The 24,848-nt window shown below is 43.3% G+C and overlaps 1 protein-coding gene across 1 annotated transcript in view; it reads right to left on the bottom strand.

Annotated features, from left to right (window-relative positions):
• The window catches only part of LOC138666553 (C3a anaphylatoxin chemotactic receptor-like), a 77,001-nt gene extending 57,746 nt beyond the window's left edge, over positions 1–19,255 (bottom strand). The window contains exon 1 of the mRNA XM_069754759.1: positions 19,170–19,255. Coding sequence (XP_069610860.1) covers positions 19,170–19,255 — 86 coding nt within the window. The remainder of the gene's footprint in view (positions 1–19,169) is intronic.
• Positions 19,256–24,848: the final 5,593 nt, after the last annotated feature.

The raw sequence follows: 24,848 nt of genomic DNA, 5'->3' as shown, positions 1-24,848 counted from the left end.
TTTGCGTGGAGCCCCAGATCGAGGGAGATTATCAGTGGTGTGTATGTCTTCCATTTTCTAATTATTGCTCCCACTGTTGATTTCTTCACTCCAAGCTGGTTGGCTATTGCAGATTCAGTCTTCCCAGCCTGGTGCAGGGCTACAATTTTGTTTCTGGTGTCCTTTGACAGCTCTTTGGTCTTCACCATAGTGGAGTTTGGAGTCAGACTGTTTGAGGGTGTGCACAGGTGTCTTTTTATACTGATAAAAAGTTTAAACAGGTGCCATTACTACAGGTAATGAGTGGAGGAAAGAGGAGACTCTTAAAGAAGAAGTTACAGGTCTGTGAGAGCCAGAAATCTTGATTGTTTGTTTCTGACCAAATACTTATTTTCCACCATAATATGCAAATGAAATGTTAAAAAAACAGACAATGTGATTTTCTGGATTTTTTTTTTCTCAGTTTGTCTCCCATAGTTGAGGTCTACCTATGATGTAAATTACAGACGCCTCTCATCTTTTTAAGTGGTGGAACTTGCACTATTGCTGACTGACTAAATACTTTTTTGCCCCACTGTATATACAGCACTCAGCCTCCTATCATGTATATACAGCACTCAGCTTCCTATCATGTATATACAGCACTCAGGCTCCTATCATGTATATACAGCACTCAGGCTCCTATCATGTATATACAGCACTCGGCCTCATATCATATATATACAGCACTCGGCCTCCTATCATGTATATACAGCACTCAGCCCCCTATCATGTATATACAGCACTCGGCCTCCTATCATGTATATACAGCACTCGGCCTCCTATCATGTATATACAGCACTCGGCCTCATATCATATATATACAGCACTCGGCCTCCTATCATGTATATACAGCACTCAGCCCCCTATCATGTATATACAGCACTCGGCCTCCTATCATGTATATACAGCACTCGGCCTCCTATCATGTATATACAGCACTCGGCCTCCTATCATGTATATACAGCACTCGGCCTCATATCATATATATACAGCACTCGGCCTCCTATCATGTATATACAGCACTCGGCCTCCTATCATGTATATACAGCACTCGGTCTCATATCATATATATACAGCACTCAGCCTCCTATCATGTATATACAGCACTCAGCTTCCTATCATGTATATACAGCACTCAGGCTCCTATCATGTATATACAGCACTCAGCCTCCTATCATGTATATACAGCACTCAGGCTCCTATCATGTATATACAGCACTCAGCCTCCTATCATGTATATACAGCACTCAGCCTCCTATCATGTATATACAGCACTCAGCCTCCTATCATGTATATACAGCACTCAGCTTCCTATCATGTATATACAGCACTCAGGCTCCTATCATGTATATACAGCACTCAGGCTCCTATCATGTATATACAGCACTCAGGCTCCTATCATGTATATACAGCACTCAGCCTCCTATCATGTATATACAGCACTCAGCCTCCTATGATGTATATACAGCACTCATCCTCCTATCATGTATATACAGCACTCGGCCTCTTATCATGTATATACAACACTCAGCCTCCTATCATGTATATACAGCACTCAGCCTCCTATTATGTATATACAGCACTCAGCCTCCTATCATGTGTATACAGCACTCAGGCTCCTATCATGTATATACAGCACTCAGCCTCCTATCATGTATATACAGCACTCGGCCTCCTATCATGCATATACAACACTCAGCCTCCTATCATGTATATACAGCACTCAGCCTCCTATCATGTATATACAGCACTCAGCCTTCTATCATGTATATACAGCACTCGGCCTCCTATCATGTATATACAGCACTCAGGCTCCTATCATGTATATATAGCACTCAGCCTCCTATCATGTATATACAGCACTCAGCCCCCTATCATGTGTATACAGCACTCAGGCTCCTATCATGTATATACAGCACTCAGCCTCCTATCATGTATATACAGCACTCAGCCTCCTATCATGTATATACAGCACTCAGCCCCCTATCATTTATATACAGCACTCAGGCTCCTATCATGTATATACAGCACTCAGCCTCCTATCATGTATATACAGCACTCAGCCTCCTATGATGTATATACAGCACTCATCCTCCTATCATGTATATACAGCACTCGGCCTCCTATCATGTGTATACAACACTCAGCCTCCTATCATGTGTATACAGCACTCAGCCTCCTATCATGTATATACAGCACTCAGCCTCCTATGATGTATATACAGCACTCATCCTCCTATCATGTATATACAGCACTCGGCCTCCTATCATGTATATACAACACTCAGCCCCCTATCATGTGTATACAGCACTCAGGCTCCTATCATGTATATACAGCACTCAGCCTCCTATCATGTATATACAGCACTCAGCCTCCTATCATGTATATACAGCACTCAGCCTCCTATCAAGTATATACATCACTCGGCCTCCTATCATGTATATACAGCACTCAGCCCCCTATCATGTGTATACAGCACTCAGCCTCCTATCATGTATATACAGCACTCAGCCCCCTATCATGTGTATACAGCACTCAGGCTCCTATCATGTATATACAGCACTCAGCCTCCTATCATGTATATACAGCACTCAGCCTCCTATCATGTATATACAGCACTCAGCCTCCTATCAAGTATATACATCACTCGGCCTCCTATCATGTATATACAGCACTCAGCCCCCTATCATGTGTATACAGCACTCAGCCTCCTATCATGTATATACAGCACTCGGCCTCCTATCATGTATATACAGCACTCAGCCCCCTATCATGTGTATACAGCACTCAGCCTCCTATCATGTATATACAGCACTCGGCCTCCTATCATGTATATACAGCACTCGGCCTCCTATCATGTATATACAGCACTCAGCCTCCTATCAAGTATATACATCACTCGGCCTCCTATCATGTATATACAGCACTCAGCCCCCTATCATGTGTATACAGCACTCAGGCTCCTATCATGTATATACAGCACTCGGCCTCCTATCATGTATATACAGCACTCAGCCTCCTATCATGTATATACAGCACTCGGCCTCCTATCATGTATATACAGCACTCGGCCTCCTATCATGTATATACAGCACTCAGCCCCCTATCATGTATATACAGCACTCGGCCTCCTATCATGTATATACAGCACTCGGCCTCCTATCATGTATATACAGCACTCGGCCTCCTATCATGTATATACAGCACTCGGCCTCATATCATATATATACAGCACTCGGCCTCCTATCATGTATATACAGCACTCGGCCTCCTATCATGTATATACAGCACTCGGCCTCATATCATATATATACAGCACTCAGCCTCCTATCATGTATATACAGCACTCAGCTTCCTATCATGTATATACAGCACTCAGGCTCCTATCATGTATATACAGCACTCAGGCTCCTATCATGTATATACAGCACTCGGCCTCCTATCATGTATATACAGCACTCAGCCCCCTATCATGTATATACAGCACTCGGCCTCCTATCATGTATATACAGCACTCGGCCTCCTATCATGTATATACAGCACTCGGCCTCCTATCATGTATATACAGCACTCGGCCTCATATCATATATATACAGCACTCGGCCTCCTATCATGTATATACAGCACTCGGCCTCCTATCATGTATATACAGCACTCGGCCTCATATCATATATATACAGCACTCAGCCTCCTATCATGTATATACAGCACTCAGCTTCCTATCATGTATATACAGCACTCAGGCTCCTATCATGTATATACAGCACTCGGCCTCCTATCATGTATATACAGCACTCGGCCTCATATCATATATATACAGCACTCAGCCTCCTATCATGTATATACAGCACTCAGCTTCCTATCATGTATATACAGCACTCAGGCTCCTATCATGTATATACAGCACTCAGCCTCCTATCATGTATATACAGCACTCAGGCTCCTATCATGTATATACAGCACTCAGCCTCCTATCATGTATATACAGCACTCAGCCTCCTATCATGTATATACAGCACTCAGCCTCCTATCATGTATATACAGCACTCAGCTTCCTATCATGTATATACAGCTCTCAGGCTCCTATCATGTATATACAGCACTCAGGCTCCTATCATGTATATACAGCACTCAGGCTCCTATCATGTATATACAGCACTCAGCCTCCTATCATGTATATACAGCACTCAGCCTCCTATGATGTATATACAGCACTCATCCTCCTATCATGTATATACAGCACTCGGCCTCTTATCATGTATATACAACACTCAGCCTCCTATCATGTATATACAGCACTCAGCCTCCTATTATGTATATACAGCACTCAGCCCCCTATCATGTGTATACAGCACTCAGGCTCCTATCATGTATATACAGCACTCAGCCTCCTATCATGTATATACAGCACTCGGCCTCCTATCATGCATATACAACACTCAGCCTCCTATCATGTATATACAGCACTCAGCCTCCTATCATGTATATACAGCACTCAGCCTTCTATCATGTATATACAGCACTCGGCCTCCTATCATGTATATACAGCACTCAGGCTCCTATCATGTATATATAGCACTCAGCCTCCTATCATGTATATACAGCACTCAGCCCCCTATCATGTGTATACAGCACTCAGGCTCCTATCATGTATATACAGCACTCAGCCTCCTATCATGTATATACAGCACTCAGCCTCCTATCATGTATATACAGCACTCAGCCCCCTATCATGTATATACAGCACTCAGGCTCCTATCATGTATATACAGCACTCAGCCTCCTATCATGTATATACAGCACTCAGCCTCCTATGATGTATATACAGCACTCATCCTCCTATCATGTATATACAGCACTCGGCCTCCTATCATGTGTATACAACACTCAGCCTCCTATCATGTGTATACAGCACTCAGCCTCCTATCATGTATATACAGCACTCAGCCTCCTATGATGTATATACAGCACTCATCCTCCTATCATGTATATACAGCACTCGGCCTCCTATCATGTATATACAACACTCAGCCCCCTATCATGTGTATACAGCACTCAGGCTCCTATCATGTATATACAGCACTCAGCCTCCTATCAAGTATATACAGCACTCAGCCTCCTATCATGTATATACAGCACTCAGCCTCCTATCAAGTATATACATCACTCGGCCTCCTATCATGTATATACAGCACTCAGCCCCCTATCATGTGTATACAGCACTCAGCCTCCTATCATGTATATACAGCACTCAGCCCCCTATCATGTGTATACAGCACTCAGGCTCCTATCATGTATATACAGCACTCAGCCTCCTATCATGTATATACAGCACTCAGCCTCCTATCATGTATATACAGCACTCAGCCTCCTATCAAGTATATACATCACTCGGCCTCCTATCATGTATATACAGCACTCAGCCCCCTATCATGTGTATACAGCACTCAGCCTCCTATCATGTATATACAGCACTCGGCCTCCTATCATGTATATACAGCACTCAGCCCCCTATCATGTGTATACAGCACTCAGCCTCCTATCATGCATATACAGCACTCGGCCTCCTATCATGTATATACAGCACTCGGCCTCATATCATGTATATACAGCACTCGGCCTCCTATCATGTATATACAGCACTCAGCCCCCTATCATGTGTATACAGCACTCAGCCTCCTATCATGTATATACAGCACTCAGCCTCCTATCAAGTATATACATCACTCGGCCTCCTATCATGTATATACAGCACTCAGCCCCCTATCATGTGTATACAGCACTCAGGCTCCTATCATGTATATACAGCACTCGGCCTCCTATCATGTATATACAGCACTCAGCCTCCTATCATGTATATACAGCACTCGGCCTCCTATCATGTATATACAGCACTCGGCCTCCTATCATGTATATACAGCACTCAGCCCCCTATCATGTATATACAGCACTCGGCCTCCTATCATGTATATACAGCACTCGGCCTCCTATCATTTATATACAGCACTCGGCCTCCTATCATGTATATACAGCACTCGGCCTCATATCATATATATACAGCACTCGGCCTCCTATCATGTATATACAGCACTCGGCCTCCTATCATGTATATACAGCACTCGGCCTCATATCATATATATACAGCACTCAGCCTCCTATCATGTATATACAGCACTCAGCTTCCTATCATGTATATACAGCACTCAGGCTCCTATCATGTATATACAGCACTCAGGCTCCTATCATGGATATACAGCACTCGGCCTCCTATCATGTATATACAGCACTCAGCCCCCTATCATGTATATACAGCACTCGGCCTCCTATCATGTATATACAGCACTCGGCCTCCTATCATGTATATACAGCACTCGGCCTCCTATCATGTATATACAGCACTCGGCCTCATATCATATATATACAGCACTCGGCCTCCTATCATGTATATACAGCACTCGGCCTCCTATCATGTATATACAGCACTCGGCCTCATATCATATATATACAGCACTCAGCCTCCTATCATGTATATACAGCACTCAGCTTCCTATCATGTATATACAGCACTCAGGCTCCTATCATGTATATACAGCACTCAGCCTCCTATCATGTATATACAGCACTCAGGCTCCTATCATGTATATACAGCACTCAGCCTCCTATCATGTATATACAGCACTCAGCCTCCTATCATGTATATACAGCACTCAGCCTCCTATCATGTATATACAGCACTCAGCCTCCTATCATGTATATACAGCACTCAGCCTCCTATCATGTATATACAGCACTCAGCTTCCTATCATGTATATACAGCACTCAGGCTCCTATCATGTATATACAGCACTCAGGCTCCTATCATGTATATACAGCACTCAGGCTCCTATCATGTATATACAGCACTCAGCCTCCTATCATGTATATACAGCACTCAGCCTCCTATGATGTATATACAGCACTCATCCTCCTATCATGTATATACAGCACTCGGCCTCCTATCATGTATATACAACACTCAGCCTCCTATCATGTATATACAGCACTCAGCCTCCTATTATGTATATACAGCACTCAGCCCCCTATCATGTGTATACAGCACTCAGGCTCCTATCATGTATATACAGCACTCAGCCTCCTATCATGTATATACAGCACTCGGCCTCCTATCATGCATATACAACACTCAGCCTCCTATCATGTATATACAGCACTCAGCCTCCTATCATGTATATACAGCACTCAGCCTTCTATCATGTATATATAGCACTCAGGCTCCTATCATGTATATATAGCACTCAGCCTCCTATCATGTATATACAGCACTCAGCCTCCTATCATGTATATACAGCACTTGGCCTCCTATCATGTATATACAGCACTCAGCCTCCTATCATGTATATACAGCACTCAGCCTCCTATCAAGTATATACATCACTCGGCCTCCTATCATGTATATACAGCACTCAGCCCCCTATCATGTGTATACAGCACTCAGCCTCCTATCATGTATATACAGCACTCAGCCCCCTATCATGTGTATACAGCACTCAGGCTCCTATCATGTATATACAGCACTCAGCCTCCTATCATGTATATACAGCACTCAGCCTCCTATCATGTATATACAGCACTCAGCCTCCTATCAAGTATATACATCACTCGGCCTCCTATCATGTATATACAGCACTCAGCCCCCTATCATGTGTATACAGCACTCAGCCTCCTATCATGTATATACAGCACTCGGCCTCCTATCATGTATATACAGCACTCGGCCTCCTATCATGTATATACAGCACTCAGCCTCCTATCAAGTATATACATCACTCGGCCTCCTATCATGTATATACAGCACTCAGCCCCCTATCATGTGTATACAGCACTCAGGCTCCTATCATGTATATACAGCACTCGGCCTCCTATCATGTATATACAGCACTCAGCCTCCTATCATGTATATACAGCACTCGGCCTCCTATCATGTATATACAGCACTCGGCCTCCTATCATGTATATACAGCACTCAGCCCCCTATCATGTATATACAGCACTCGGCCTCCTATCATGTATATACAGCACTCGGCCTCCTATCATGTATATACAGCACTCGGCCTCCTATCATGTATATACAGCACTCGGCCTCATATCATATATATACAGCACTCGGCCTCCTATCATGTATATACAGCACTCGGCCTCCTATCATGTATATACAGCACTCGGCCTCCTATCATGTGTATACAGCACTCGGCCTCCTATCATGTATATACAGCACTCGGCCTCCTATCATGTATATACAGCACTCGGCCTCATATCATATACAGTGGGGCAAAAAAGTATTTAGTCAGTCAGCAATAGTGCAAGTTCCACCACTTAAAAAGATGAGAGGCGTCTGTAATTTACATCATAGGTAGACCTCAACTATGGGAGACAAAGTGAGAAAAAAAAACCAGAAAATCACATTGTCTGTTTTTTTAACATTTTATTTGCATATTATGGTGGAAAATAAGTATTTGGTCAGAAACAAAATTTCATCTCAATACTTTGCAATATATCCTTTGTTGGCAATGACAGAGGTCAAACGTTTTCTGTAAGTCTTCACAAGGTTGCCACACACTGTTGTTGGTATGTTGGCCCATTCCTCCATGCAGATCTCCTCTAGAGCAGTGATGTTTTTGGCTTTTCGCTTGGCAACACGGACTTTCAACTCCCTCCAAAGGTTTTCTATAGGGTTGAGATCTGGAGACTGGCTAGGCCACTCCAGGACCTTGAAATGCTTCTTACGAAGCCACTCCTTCGTTGCCCTGGCGGTGTGCTTTGGATCATTGTCATGTTGAAAGACCCAGCCATGTTTCATCTTCAATGCCCTTGCTGAGGGAAGGAGGTTTGCACTCAAAATCTCACGATACATGGCCCCATTCATTCTTTCATGTACCCGGATCAGTCGTCCTGGCCCCTTTGCAGAGAAACAGCCCCAAACCATGATGTTTCCACCACCATGATTTACAGTAGGTATGGTGTTTGATGGATGCAACTCAGTATTCTTTTTCCTCCAAACACGACAAGTTGTGTTTCTACCAAACAGTTCCAGTTTGGTTTCATCAGACTATAGGACATTCTCCCAAAACTCCTCTGGATCATCCAAATGCTCTCTAGCAAACTTCAGACGGGCCCGGACATGTACTGGCTTAAGCAGTGGGACACGTCTGGCACTGCAGGATCTGAGCCCATGGTGGCGTAGTGTGTTACTTATGGTAGGCCTTGTTACATTGGTCCCAGCTCTCTGCAGTTCATTCACTAGGTCCCCTCGCGTGGTTCTGGGATTTTTGCTCACCGTTCTTGTGATCATTCTGACCCCACGGGGTGGGATTTTGCGTGGAGCCCCAGATCGAGGGAGATTATCAGTGGTGTGTATGTCTTCCATTTTCTAATTATTGCTCCCACTGTTGATTTCTTCACTCCAAGCTGGTTGGCTATTGCAGATTCAGTCTTCCCAGCCTGGTGCAGGGCTACAATTTTGTTTCTGGTGTCCTTTGACAGCTCTTTGGTCTTCACCATAGTGGAGTTTGGAGTCAGACTGTTTGAGGGTGTGCACAGGTGTCTTTTTATACTGATAAAAAGTTTAAACAGGTGCCATTACTACAGGTAATGAGTGGAGGAAAGAGGAGACTCTTAAAGAAGAAGTTACAGGTCTGTGAGAGCCAGAAATCTTGATTGTTTGTTTCTGACCAAATACTTATTTTCCACCATAATATGCAAATGAAATGTTAAAAAAACAGACAATGTGATTTTCTGGATTTTTTTTTTCTCAGTTTGTCTCCCATAGTTGAGGTCTACCTATGATGTAAATTACAGACGCCTCTCATCTTTTTAAGTGGTGGAACTTGCACTATTGCTGACTGACTAAATACTTTTTTGCCCCACTGTATATACAGCACTCAGCCTCCTATCATGTATATACAGCACTCAGCTTCCTATCATGTATATACAGCACTCAGGCTCCTATCATGTATATACAGCACTCAGGCTCCTATCATGTATATACAGCACTCGGCCTCATATCATATATATACAGCACTCGGCCTCCTATCATGTATATACAGCACTCAGCCCCCTATCATGTATATACAGCACTCGGCCTCCTATCATGTATATACAGCACTCGGCCTCCTATCATGTATATACAGCACTCGGCCTCATATCATATATATACAGCACTCGGCCTCCTATCATGTATATACAGCACTCAGCCCCCTATCATGTATATACAGCACTCGGCCTCCTATCATGTATATACAGCACTCGGCCTCCTATCATGTATATACAGCACTCGGCCTCCTATCATGTATATACAGCACTCGGCCTCATATCATATATATACAGCACTCGGCCTCCTATCATGTATATACAGCACTCGGCCTCCTATCATGTATATACAGCACTCGGCCTCATATCATATATATACAGCACTCAGCCTCCTATCATGTATATACAGCACTCAGCTTCCTATCATGTATATACAGCACTCAGGCTCCTATCATGTATATACAGCACTCAGCCTCCTATCATGTATATACAGCACTCAGGCTCCTATCATGTATATACAGCACTCAGCCTCCTATCATGTATATACAGCACTCAGCCTCCTATCATGTATATACAGCACTCAGCCTCCTATCATGTATATACAGCACTCAGCTTCCTATCATGTATATACAGCACTCAGGCTCCTATCATGTATATACAGCACTCAGGCTCCTATCATGTATATACAGCACTCAGGCTCCTATCATGTATATACAGCACTCAGCCTCCTATCATGTATATACAGCACTCAGCCTCCTATGATGTATATACAGCACTCATCCTCCTATCATGTATATACAGCACTCGGCCTCTTATCATGTATATACAACACTCAGCCTCCTATCATGTATATACAGCACTCAGCCTCCTATTATGTATATACAGCACTCAGCCTCCTATCATGTGTATACAGCACTCAGGCTCCTATCATGTATATACAGCACTCAGCCTCCTATCATGTATATACAGCACTCGGCCTCCTATCATGCATATACAACACTCAGCCTCCTATCATGTATATACAGCACTCAGCCTCCTATCATGTATATACAGCACTCAGCCTTCTATCATGTATATACAGCACTCGGCCTCCTATCATGTATATACAGCACTCAGGCTCCTATCATGTATATATAGCACTCAGCCTCCTATCATGTATATACAGCACTCAGCCCCCTATCATGTGTATACAGCACTCAGGCTCCTATCATGTATATACAGCACTCAGCCTCCTATCATGTATATACAGCACTCAGCCTCCTATCATGTATATACAGCACTCAGCCCCCTATCATGTATATACAGCACTCAGGCTCCTATCATGTATATACAGCACTCAGCCTCCTATCATGTATATACAGCACTCAGCCTCCTATGATGTATATACAGCACTCATCCTCCTATCATGTATATACAGCACTCGGCCTCCTATCATGTGTATACAACACTCAGCCTCCTATCATGTGTATACAGCACTCAGCCTCCTATCATGTATATACAGCACTCAGCCTCCTATGATGTATATACAGCACTCATCCTCCTATCATGTATATACAGCACTCGGCCTCCTATCATGTATATACAACACTCAGCCCCCTATCATGTGTATACAGCACTCAGGCTCCTATCATGTATATACAGCACTCAGCCTCCTATCATGTATATACAGCACTCAGCCTCCTATCATGTATATACAGCACTCAGCCTCCTATCAAGTATATACATCACTCGGCCTCCTATCATGTATATACAGCACTCAGCCCCCTATCATGTGTATACAGCACTCAGCCTCCTATCATGTATATACAGCACTCAGCCCCCTATCATGTGTATACAGCACTCAGGCTCCTATCATGTATATACAGCACTCAGCCTCCTATCATGTATATACAGCACTCAGCCTCCTATCATGTATATACAGCACTCAGCCTCCTATCAAGTATATACATCACTCGGCCTCCTATCATGTATATACAGCACTCAGCCCCCTATCATGTGTATACAGCACTCAGCCTCCTATCATGTATATACAGCACTCGGCCTCCTATCATGTATATACAGCACTCAGCCCCCTATCATGTGTATACAGCACTCAGCCTCCTATCATGTATATACAGCACTCGGCCTCCTATCATGTATATACAGCACTCGGCCTCCTATCATGTATATACAGCACTCAGCCTCCTATCAAGTATATACATCACTCGGCCTCCTATCATGTATATACAGCACTCAGCCCCCTATCATGTGTATACAGCACTCAGGCTCCTATCATGTATATACAGCACTCGGCCTCCTATCATGTATATACAGCACTCAGCCTCCTATCATGTATATACAGCACTCGGCCTCCTATCATGTATATACAGCACTCGGCCTCCTATCATGTATATACAGCACTCAGCCCCCTATCATGTATATACAGCACTCGGCCTCCTATCATGTATATACAGCACTCGGCCTCCTATCATGTATATACAGCACTCGGCCTCCTATCATGTATATACAGCACTCGGCCTCATATCATATATATACAGCACTCGGCCTCCTATCATGTATATACAGCACTCGGCCTCCTATCATGTATATACAGCACTCGGCCTCATATCATATATATACAGCACTCAGCCTCCTATCATGTATATACAGCACTCGGCCTCCTATCATGTATATACAGCACTCGGCCTCCTATCATGTATATACAGCACTCAGCCTCCTATCAAGTATATACATCACTCGGCCTCCTATCATGTATATACAGCACTCAGCCCCCTATCATGTGTATACAGCACTCAGGCTCCTATCATGTATATACAGCACTCGGCCTCCTATCATGTATATACAGCACTCAGCCTCCTATCATGTATATACAGCACTCGGCCTCCTATCATGTATATACAGCACTCGGCCTCCTATCATGTATATACAGCACTCAGCCCCCTATCATGTATATACAGCACTCGGCCTCCTATCATGTATATACAGCACTCGGCCTCCTATCATGTATATACAGCACTCGGCCTCCTATCATGTATATACAGCACTCGGCCTCATATCATATATATACAGCACTCGGCCTCCTATCATGTATATACAGCACTCGGCCTCCTATCATGTATATACAGCACTCGGCCTCATATCATATATATACAGCACTCAGCCTCCTATCATGTATATACAGCACTCAGCTTCCTATCATGTATATACAGCACTCAGGCTCCTATCATGTATATACAGCACTCAGGCTCCTATCATGTATATACAGCACTCGGCCTCCTATCATGTATATACAGCACTCAGCCCCCTATCATGTATATACAGCACTCGGCCTCCTATCATGTATATACAGCACTCGGCCTCCTATCATGTATATACAGCACTCGGCCTCCTATCATGTATATACAGCACTCGGCCTCATATCATATATATACAGCACTCGGCCTCCTATCATGTATATACAGCACTCGGCCTCCTATCATGTATATACAGCACTCGGCCTCCTATCATGTATATACAGCACTCAGCCTCCTATCATGTATATACAGCACTCAGCTTCCTATCATGTATATACAGCACTCGGCCTCATATCATATATATACAGCACTCAGCCTCCTATCATGTATATACAGCACTCAGCTTCCTATCATGTATATACAGCACTCAGGCTCCTATCATGTATATACAGCACTCAGCCTCCTATCATGTATATACAGCACTCAGGCTCCTATCATGTATATACAGCACTCAGCCTCCTATCATGTATATACAGCACTCAGCCTCCTATCATGTATATACAGCACTCAGCCTCCTATCATGTATATACAGCACTCAGCCTCCTATCATGTATATACAGCACTCAGCCTCCTATCATGTATATACAGCACTCAGCTTCCTATCATGTATATACAGCACTCAGGCTCCTATCATGTATATACAGCACTCAGGCTCCTATCATGTATATACAGCACTCAGGCTCCTATCATGTATATACAGCACTCAGCCTCCTATCATGTATATACAGCACTCAGCCTCCTATGATGTATATACAGCACTCATCCTCCTATCATGTATATACAGCACTCGGCCTCCTATCATGTATATACAACACTCAGCCTCCTATCATGTATATACAGCACTCAGCCTCCTATTATGTATATACAGCACTCAGCCCCCTATCATGTGTATACAGCACTCAGGCTCCTATCATGTATATACAGCACTCAGCCTCCTATCATGTATATACAGCACTCGGCCTCCTATCATGCATATACAACACTCAGCCTCCTATCATGTATATACAGCACTCAGCCTCCTATCATGTATATACAGCACTCAGCCTTCTATCATGTATATATAGCACTCAGGCTCCTATCATGTATATATAGCACTCAGCCTCCTATCATGTATATACAGCACTCAGCCTCCTATCATGTATATACAGCACTCATCCTCCTATCATGTATATACAGCACTCGGCCTCCTATCATGTGTATACAACACTCAGCCTCCTATCATGTGTATACAGCACTCAGCCTCCTATCATGTATATACAGCACTCAGCCTCCTATGATGTATATACAGCACTCGGCCTCCTATCATGTACAGGTCCTTCTCAAAAAATTAGCATATAGTGTTAAATTTCATTATTTACCATAATGTAATGATTACAATTAAACTTTCATATATTATAGATTCATTATCCACCAACTGAAATTTGTCAGGTCTTTTATTGTTTTAATACTGATGATTTTGGCATACAACTCCTGATAACCCAAAAGACCTGTCTCAATAAATTAGCATATCAAGAAAAGGTTCTCTAAACGACCTATTACCCTAATCTTCTGAATCAACTAATTAACTCTAAACACATGCAAAAGATACCTGAGGCTTTTATAAACTCCCTGCCTGGTTCATTACTCAAAACCCCCATCATGGGTAAGACTAGCGACCTGACAGATGTCAAGAAGGCCATCATTGACACCCTCAAGCAAGAGGGTAAGACCCAGAAAGAAATTTCTCAACAAATAGGCTGTTCCCAGAGTGCTGTATCAAGGCACCTCAATGGTAAGTCTGTTGGAAGGAAACAATGTGGCAGAAAACGCTGTACAACGAGAAGAGGAGACCGGACCCTGAGGAAGATTGTGGAGAAGGACCGATTCCAGACCTTGGGGAACCTGAGGAAGCAGTGGACTGATTCTGGTGTGGAAACATCCAGAGCCACCGTGCACAGGCGTGTGCAGGAAATGGGCTACAGGTGCCGCATTCCCCAGGTAAAGCCACTTTTGAGCTACAGAGAAGCAGCACTGGACTGTTGCTAAGTGGTCCCAAGTACTTTTTTCTGATGAAAGCAAATTTTGCATGTCATTCGGAAATCAAGGTGCCAGAGTCTGGAGGAAGACTGGGGAGAAGGAAATGCCAAAATGCCTGAAGTCCAGTGTCAAGTACCCACAGTCAGTGATGGTGTGGGGTGCCATGTCAGCTGCTGGTGTTGGTCCACTGTGTTTCATCAAGGGCAGGGTCAATGCAGCTAGCTATCAGGAGATTTTGGAGCACTTCATGCTTCCATCGGCTGAAATGCTTTATGGAGATGAAGATTTCATTTTTCAACACGACCTGGCACCTGCTCACAGTGCCAAAACCACTGGTAAATGGTTTACTGACCATGGTATTACTGTGCTCAATTGGCCTGCCAACTCTCCTGACCTGAACCCCATAGAGAATCTGTGGGATATTGTGAAGAGAAAGTTGAGAGACGCAAGACCCAACACTCTGGATGAGCTTAAGGCCGCTATTGAAGCATCCTGGGCCTCCATAACATCTCAGCAGTGTCACAGGCTGATTGCCTCCATGCCACGCCGCATTGAAGCAGTCATTTCTGCCAAAGGATTCCCGACCAAGTATTGAGTACATAACTGAACATTATTATTTGTTGGTTTTTTTGTTTGTTATTAAAAAACACTTTTATTTGATTGGATGGGTGAAATATGCTAATTTATTGAGACAGGTTTTTTGGGTTATCAGGAGTTGTATGCCAAAATCATCAGTATTAAAACAATAAAAGACCTGACAAATTTCAGTTGGTGGATAATGAATCTATAATATATGAAAGTTTAATTGTAATCATTACATTATGGTAAATAATGAAATTTAACACTATATGCTAATTTTTTGAGAAGGACCTGTATATACAGCACTCAGCCTCCTATCATGTATATACAGCACTCAGCCTCCTATCATGTATATACAACACTCATCCTCCTATCATGTATATACAGCACTCGGCCTCCTATCATGTATATACAGCACTCGGCCTCCTATCATGTATATACAGCACTCAGCCTCCTATCATGTATATACAGCACTCGGCCTCCTATCATGTATATACAGCACTCAGCCTCCTATCATGTATATACAGCACTCATCCTCCTATCATGTATATACAGCACTCGGCCTCCTATCATGTATATACAGCACTCGGCCTCCTATCATGTATATACAGCACTCGGCCTCCTATCATGTATATACAGCACTCAGGCTCCTATCATGTATATACAGCACTCGGCCTCCTATCATGTATATACAGCACTCGGCCTCCTATCATGTATATACAGCACTCAGCCTCCTATCATGTATATACAACACTCAGCCTCCTATCATGTATATACAGCACTCAGCCTCCTATCGTGTATATACAGCACTCAGCCTTCTATCATGTATACACAGCACTCAGCCTCCTATCATGTATATACAGCACTCGGCCTCCTATCATGTATATACAGCACTCGGCCTCCTATCATGTATATACAGCACTCAGCCTCCTATCATGTATATACAGCACTCAGGCTCCTATCATGTATATACAGCACTCGGCCTCCTATCATGTATATACAGCACTCAGCCTCCTATCATGTATATACAGCACTCAGCCTCCTATCATGTATATACAGCACTCGGCCTCCTATCATGTATATACAGCACTCAGCCTCCTATCATGTATATACAGCACTCGGCCTCCTATCATGTATATACAGCACTCAGCCTCCTATCATGTATATACAGCACTCGGCCTCCTATCATGTATATACAGCACTCAGCCTCCTATCATGTATATACAGCACTCGGCCTCCTATCATGTATATACAGCACTCGGCCTCCTATCATGTATATACAGCACTCGGCCTCCTATCATGTATATACAACACTCAGCCTCCTATCATGTATATACAGCACTCGGCCTCCTATCATGTATATACAGCACTCAGCCTCCTATCATGTATATACAGCACTCAGCCTCCTATCATGTATATACAGCACTCAGCCTCCTATCGTGTATATACAGCACTCGGCCTCCTATCATGTATATACAGCACTCGGCCTCCTATCATGTATATACAGCACTCGGCCTCCTATCATGTATATACAACACTCAGCCTCCTATCATGTATATACAGCACTCGGCCTCCTATCATGTATATACAGCACTCGGCCTCCTATCATGTATATACAGCACTCAGTCTCCTATCATGTATATACAGTACTCAGCCTCCTATCATGTATATACAGCACTCGGCCTCCTATCATGTATATACAGCACTCAGCCTCCTATCATGTATATACAGCGCTCAGTCTCCTATCATGTATATACAGTACTCAGCCTCCTATCATGTATATACAGCACTCGGCCTCCTATCATGTATATACAGCACTCGGCCTCCTATCATGTATATACAGCACTCAGTCTCCTATCATGTATATACAGTACTCAGCCTCCTATCATGTATATACAGCACTCAGCCTCCTATCATGTATATACAGCACTCGGCCTCCTATCATGTATATACAGCACTCGGCCTCCTATCATGTATATACAGCACTCGGCCTCCTATCATGTATATACAGCACTCAGTCTCCTATCATGTATATACAGTACTCAGCCTCCTATCATGTATATACAGCACTCGGCCTCCTATCATGTATATACAACACTCAGCCTCCTATCATGTATATACAGCACTCGGCCTCGTATCATGTATATACAGCACTCGGCCCCCTATCATGTATATACAGCACTCGGCATCCTATCATGTATATACAGCACTCGGCCTCCTATCATGTATATACAGCACTCAGCCTCCTATCATGTATATACAGCACTCAGTCTCCTATCATGTATATACAGCACTCAGTCTCCTATCATGTATATACAGTACTCAGCCTCCTATCATGTATATACAGCACTCAGCCTCCTATCATGTATATACAGCACTCGGCCTCCTATCATGTATATACAGCACTCGGCCTCCTATCATGTATATACAGCACTCGGCCTCCTATCATGTATATACAGCACTCAGTCTCCTATCATGTATATACAGTACTCAGCCTCCTATCATGTATATACAGCACTCGGCCTCCTATCATGTATATACAACACTCAGCCTCCTATCATGTATATACAGCACTCGGCCTCGTATCATGTATATACAGCACTCGGCCCCCTATCATGTATATACAGCACTCGGCATCCTATCATGTATATACAGCACTCGGCCTCCTATCATGTATATACAGCACTCAGCCTCCTATCATGTATATACAGCACTCAGTCTCCTATCATGTATATACAGCACTCAGCCTCCTATCATGTATATACAGCACTCGGCCTCCTATCATGTATATACAGCACTCAGCCCCCTGTCATGTATATACAGCACTTACATCCATCTCTGCGGTTTGGGGGGTTAATTGCTGTCACTAATAAATGATTGCAGTGCGGTTCTCTGTGTTCGGCTCTGGTCACATCTGTTATTATACAGGATCCACAGCTCAGAGCCGAATCCTCTGCCCTACGGACACCACTGACCCTGTTGGGGACACTGAGGGCAGAGGGGCTTGATGGGTTCTCCAGAGTTTCCATCATTATAGGAGGAATAATCGCTGCAGGTAGAGCTGATTTATCGCCATAAATATGGATGTAATCGGGGCGGAGGCTCGGATATAGATGAGAATGGAGTCTGCACTGATGTCTCATGAGAAATACAGAATTAGGAATATAAACTCACCAGTTGTTGTAGTCCAGAGTTGTATTAGATGTGGTCAGATTATCATAATAATAATAATAATTTTCATCTTCAGCAGCATCGTCCATTCTGAGGATTCACCTACAGTAATAATAATACAACAGACCATGTAATCACGTATCAGTAGGATTCCTGTGGTGAATGCGCTCTCCAGCCATTGTTTCCTCATTGTCCCCCTGTTAGTAATCAGTAATGTGTAGCGAGTGTATTACATTACTGACCAGTCACCGTCTTTTACCATTTCCAGCTTTCTTTGCCTCATTCTGCGTCTCATAGACTAATACTGAAAGGTGACCTCCGGCCACAGAGAAGTGGAGCCGCAGTAGACTGGAGCAGCGCTGGAAACGGCAGATGACGGCGGCTGGTAAGTAATAGAATACACTCTCTACACACATTACTGATCGGTAACGGAGGACAATAACCACATCGGAGGCTCCTGTAATCACACGGGTCTCCAGCTTACACTATGGGGGATTTATATAAAGCCGGCTGGAGTAAGATGAGCGGCACGCTGTATAGTTATAGTTCATGGGACCAGGATCCAAAAATATTGGTGCTGGGGAAAGATTAGATAGGAACCAGTTATTAAACAAGTTGGATCCCACCACTGATAAAGACACCATTATCTGCTGTGGAATGACGTCTTACAGATTTATCATTATCACTCATCACACGAGACATAACACCCAAACCAGGGCAATATCTTCTGGAGATGCCTCATGGGAATCTGTCAGCACAATCCTCTCCCCAACTGGTTATATGGTCGTGTTCCTCTGTGACAATACTGAGAAGACACAACACGACCATATACACAGATTGGGGGCTGGGAGAATTGTGCTGACAGATTCCCTATAAGAAAGAAAATTCAATCAGGAGCAAATTACTGTTATAATAAAATGTTGGTCTGTAAGAAAATTATAATAAAAGATAGATGATAGACAGATAATAGATAGATAATAGACAGATAATAGATAGATAGATAGATAGATAGATAGATAGATAGATAGATAATAGATAGATGATAGATAGATGATAGACAGATAATAGATAGATGATAGACAGATAATAGATAGATAATAGTTATATAGATAGATGATAGATAGATGATAGACAGATAATAGATAGATAATAGATAGATAATAGATAGATGATAGATAGATAGATAGATAATAGATAGATAATAGATAGATATATCATTACCTTCCTTTCTTCTCCACCAGGATCCCTTCTCTTTGGTCAGTGAGTGCAGCGGATCTTCTGCCCATAACCAGCATTGCTGCTGTATATACTGTATATATATGTATACTTCTCCGCCCCAATCCATCAGACACTTCTGGTAAGTGCAATTTATTAAAAACTACAGAATAATTGTTTTTTAGATCATTTATTTAGTTGTTATTGAAACATCCGGATATATTAGTTTATACATATTTTATACATATAATTATTAATGCTTTTTCCTGACTCTTATACAATCATCTCCACTTTGACTCCATTATGAGAAAAGTGTAATACAAATATTTTTATTGTTATATTTAAAGTGGACTTTCTACCAACATTTTTCATCTAGGGCTGGACACACAATGTAATAGCAGCTGCGGAGCGGAATAAAATATATATATTTTTTGTTTTGCCTTTCCATTGTGGAGATATTAGTAATCAAAGTATTTGGTGCCTAATGAGTAAATCTTTGTTAAGTCCAATTGAGTATTATCAATAACTTGCACTTCTTCTCCCTGTATGATGTTGATCCTGCTTGCCCGATCCTTGGACCCTTGTTGCCTGCTGTAAGTACGTTGATACATTGTTTATGGATGCCAGAATTCCCTATGTGAGGGCACTTGCCCTATATATATCTGATTACTGTTCATCTATCATGTGATATGGGGAATTCTTTTCTAGCATTGTGCTAGTACAGCAGTGCGGTCTGTGGATCGGCTTACAGGCCTGCTTTTTCATTGCCATATGTGCGTACTTTTATCCCCCCTTTCTGTACACCTGTTTTTTTGTCTGGTGTTTTTATGTATTCTAATAAAGAGTGTATTTTATGGGACCATATGGCTGCTCGTTTCTTTGTTTTTGTTTCATATATGCTTCTTAATAAGGTAGGGCCGTCTCTGGACAACTTTCTATGATTTAGAGGGGGGTGGCTAAGCTTTCTTATGCTAGTGAAAAAAAATCAGAGAATTCTTATCTATTACTCTATCGCCCTGCCTGTCTTTTTATCTCTATCTTTTTATCTATCTATTGTGAGGAAGTGACCGGTGTCGCTATGTGTCCCATAGGATGCGCAAAGAAGCATATTGAGACAGCAGGAGTGCATTGCAGTCACAGGTGTAGCTGTGATTGCAATGCAGAATAAAAGTGAGTGTTAGTCTTTGACAAGCTATTTGTCCAAGGAGATTGAAGACCGGCCATGGGCTTTTATTTTTTAACTGAACTACAGGAAGGTAGTGGGGCGGTCTGTCATCCCCCCCGGCCAGGGTTTTCCATGTGGCCTACAGCCACAGGATCTCTGTAACAGCCCCTGCAGCAGATGGTTGGGTGTGTCAGTGTGGAGTTTCCAAAGTGCAGGGCAGACAGCTCTGCAAAAGCTCAGCATGTGTGAGGGAACACAGCACCAAGCAGAGCGAACTCCTGGCATCCCGCAGCATTATATAGTGGTGCATTCACCCTCGGCAACAGGCCGCATTTACGGACTGTCTTGTTTCCCTGCTGCAAATTGGAGGATACCATTTGTTTTGTTTGCAAGTTTTGAACATTAAATCTGTGTTTACTTTGAACTCTCCTGGGTCCCTGCCTCTTCACTGCACAGTGAGGACACCGCTGCACTACACTATATATATTTATCTGGTAGGTGTTAGTGATGAGCGAGCACAAAAATGCTCGTGTGCTCGTTGCTTGGGTCGAGCAATTTGGAATGCTCGGGTGCTCGACCCTAGCAATGAGCCCAATCTAAGTCTTCAAAACTTGAGCATTTTTGCCATTGCTCCCCCACCCCCGGAGGGCTTTAGAGTGTCTAAAAACAGCAGAAATCATTGGGAACATTGCTCAAATGACATGGGAACATCATGGAGAAGACCCCTGGAAGCATTTCTGACTCCCAGGTCACTGCTGTGAACAATGTTGTCAGAGTCTTACGCCACATTTACAGACTCACCAAAAAACTTACAAAAACTAAACCAAAATGGGTTTTCCTGGGAAATATGTTAAGGAACATCCTTTCCAGGGTAATGACTTGCATAAAAGGCAAAATAAATTACCAGAAACAAAAATGCTCCTCCACACCTTGGGCTATGTTCACACGTAGCGTTTTTAATGCGTTTTTCTACTTTAGTATTGCTTTCAGCCAAAACAAATGCATTCACTGGGAAATGTCATTTTAACATTTTACAACCTTAGCTGGCCATGTGGTGTGTGACACATCCTGTCTTATTTATGAAGGAGGGACTCAAAGTCACAAAGCCTATTTTTATAGGGTCATCAGGCGGCCTTTAATATTCTTAAAGGGCCAGCAGTCGGCCCTCACTATTCTTAGAGAGCCAACAGCCGGCTATGCTTTGTTGTTCCCATTATTAAACAGTGGGTCTCCTATCATGTTATTGTGTATGCAGTGAGTGTCAGGGCTGCCCAAAATTTGGTCGTACCCCAATACCTATTTGAAGAGACTTATAGGACGGCCACCTGAAAGCAATGTTCCCATTATTATGAAGTTGGTACTCCCATTCTGTTTGCCTATGCAATGAATGCAAGGCCTACCCCAAATTTAGACGCACCCCAATACCCCTTAGAAAAGCCACCTCAATACCTCTCTGAAGAGCCGTACAAAATGGCCACATGAAAGCAATTTTCCCATTATTAGGAAGTTGGTACTCCTATACTGTTTGCCTATGCAGTGAATGCAAGGCCTACCCCAAATTTAGATGCACCCTGTTGTGATTAGGTAATTCAGAACCACAATGGACTTTGAAGTTCAGAGCACACCAAGTGACCTGACAATAACCAAAATACATATGACAAGCTCTGAGACGTGGAAACTCTGCTGACCGCAATCCCTAATCCTATCCAACCACACTAGAGGCAGCCGTGGATTGCGCCTAACGCTACCTATGCAACTCGGCACAGCCTGAGAAACTAGCTAGCCCTAAGAGGAAAATAAGCCTACCTTGCCTCAGAGAAATTCCCCAAAGGTAAAGGCAGCCCCCCACATATAATGACTGTGAGTAGAGATGAAAGTACAAACGCAGAGATGAAATAGATTTAGCAAAGCGAGGCCCAGCTTACTGAAAAGACCGAGGATAGGAAAGATTGCTTTGCGGTCAACACAAAACCCTACAAACAACCACGCAGAGGGGGCAAAAAGACCCTCCGCACCGACTAACGGTACGAAGGTGCTCTGTTATGCAGGCAATCCAGTGACACAGTGTGCCAGCAATCAGAGCACATACAGTGATCTGACAATACCCAAAAACAATAGAACGAGCTCTGAGACGTGGAATCTCTGTAGACCGCAATACCTGAACCTATCCTAAACACAACTAAAGGCAGCTGTGGATTGCGCCTAAAACTACCTATGCAACTCGGCACAGCCTGAGAAACTGACTAGCCTGAAGATAGAAATACAAGCCTGACTTGCCTCAGAGAAATACCCCAAAGGAAAAGGCAGCCCCCCACATATAATGACTGTTAGCAAGATGAAAAGAAAAAACGTAGGGATGAAATAGATTCAGCAAAGTGAGGCCCGATATTCTAGATAGAGCGAGGATAGCAAAGAGAACTTTGCAGTCTACAAAAAACCCTAAAGCAAAAAACCACGCAAAGGGGGCAAAAAGACCCACCGTGCCGAACTAACGGCACGGCGGTACACCCTTTGCGTCTCAGAGCTTCCAGTAAAACGAATATACAAGCTGGACAGAAAAAATAGCAACAAATGCAAAGAAGCACTTATCTAAGCAGAGCAGCAGGCCACAGGAAAGATCCAGAAGCTCAGATCCAAAACTGGAACATTGACAAGGAGCAAGGAAGACAGAATCAGGTGGAGTTAAATAACAAAGCAGCCAACGAGCTCACCAGAACACCTGAGGGAGGAAACTCAGAAGCTGCAGTACCACTTGTGACCACAGGAGTGAATTCAGCCACAGAATTCACAACAGTACCCCCCCTTGAGGAGGGGTCACCGAACCCTCACCAGAGCCCCCAGGCCGACCAGGATGAGCCACATGAAAGGTACGAACAAGATCTGGAGCATGGACATCAGAGGCAAAAACCCAGGAATTATCTTCCTGAGCATAACCCTTCCATTTAACCAGATACTGGAGTTTCCGTCTAGAAACACGAGAATCCAAAATTTTCTCCACAATATACTCCAATTCCCCCTCCACCAAAACCGGGGCAGGAGGCTCAACAGATAGAACCATAGGTGCCACGTATCTCCGCAACAACAACCTATGGAATACATTATGTATGGAAAAGGAGTCTGGGAGGGTCAGACGAAAAGACACAGGATTGAGAATCTCAGAAATCCTATACGGACCAATAAAACGAGGTTTAAATTTAGGAGAGGAAACCTTCATAGGAACATGACGAGAAGATAACCAAACCAGATCCCCAACACGAAGTCGGGGACCCACACGGCGTCTGCGATTAGCGAAAAGTTGAGCC

Source organism: Ranitomeya imitator, chromosome 2 (genome assembly GCF_032444005.1).
Source record: "Ranitomeya imitator isolate aRanImi1 chromosome 2, aRanImi1.pri, whole genome shotgun sequence".
NCBI lineage: Eukaryota > Metazoa > Chordata > Amphibia > Anura > Dendrobatidae > Ranitomeya > Ranitomeya imitator.
Note: the sequence above shows the minus strand (reverse complement) of the source record. Positions and strands in the feature narration are given on the sequence as shown.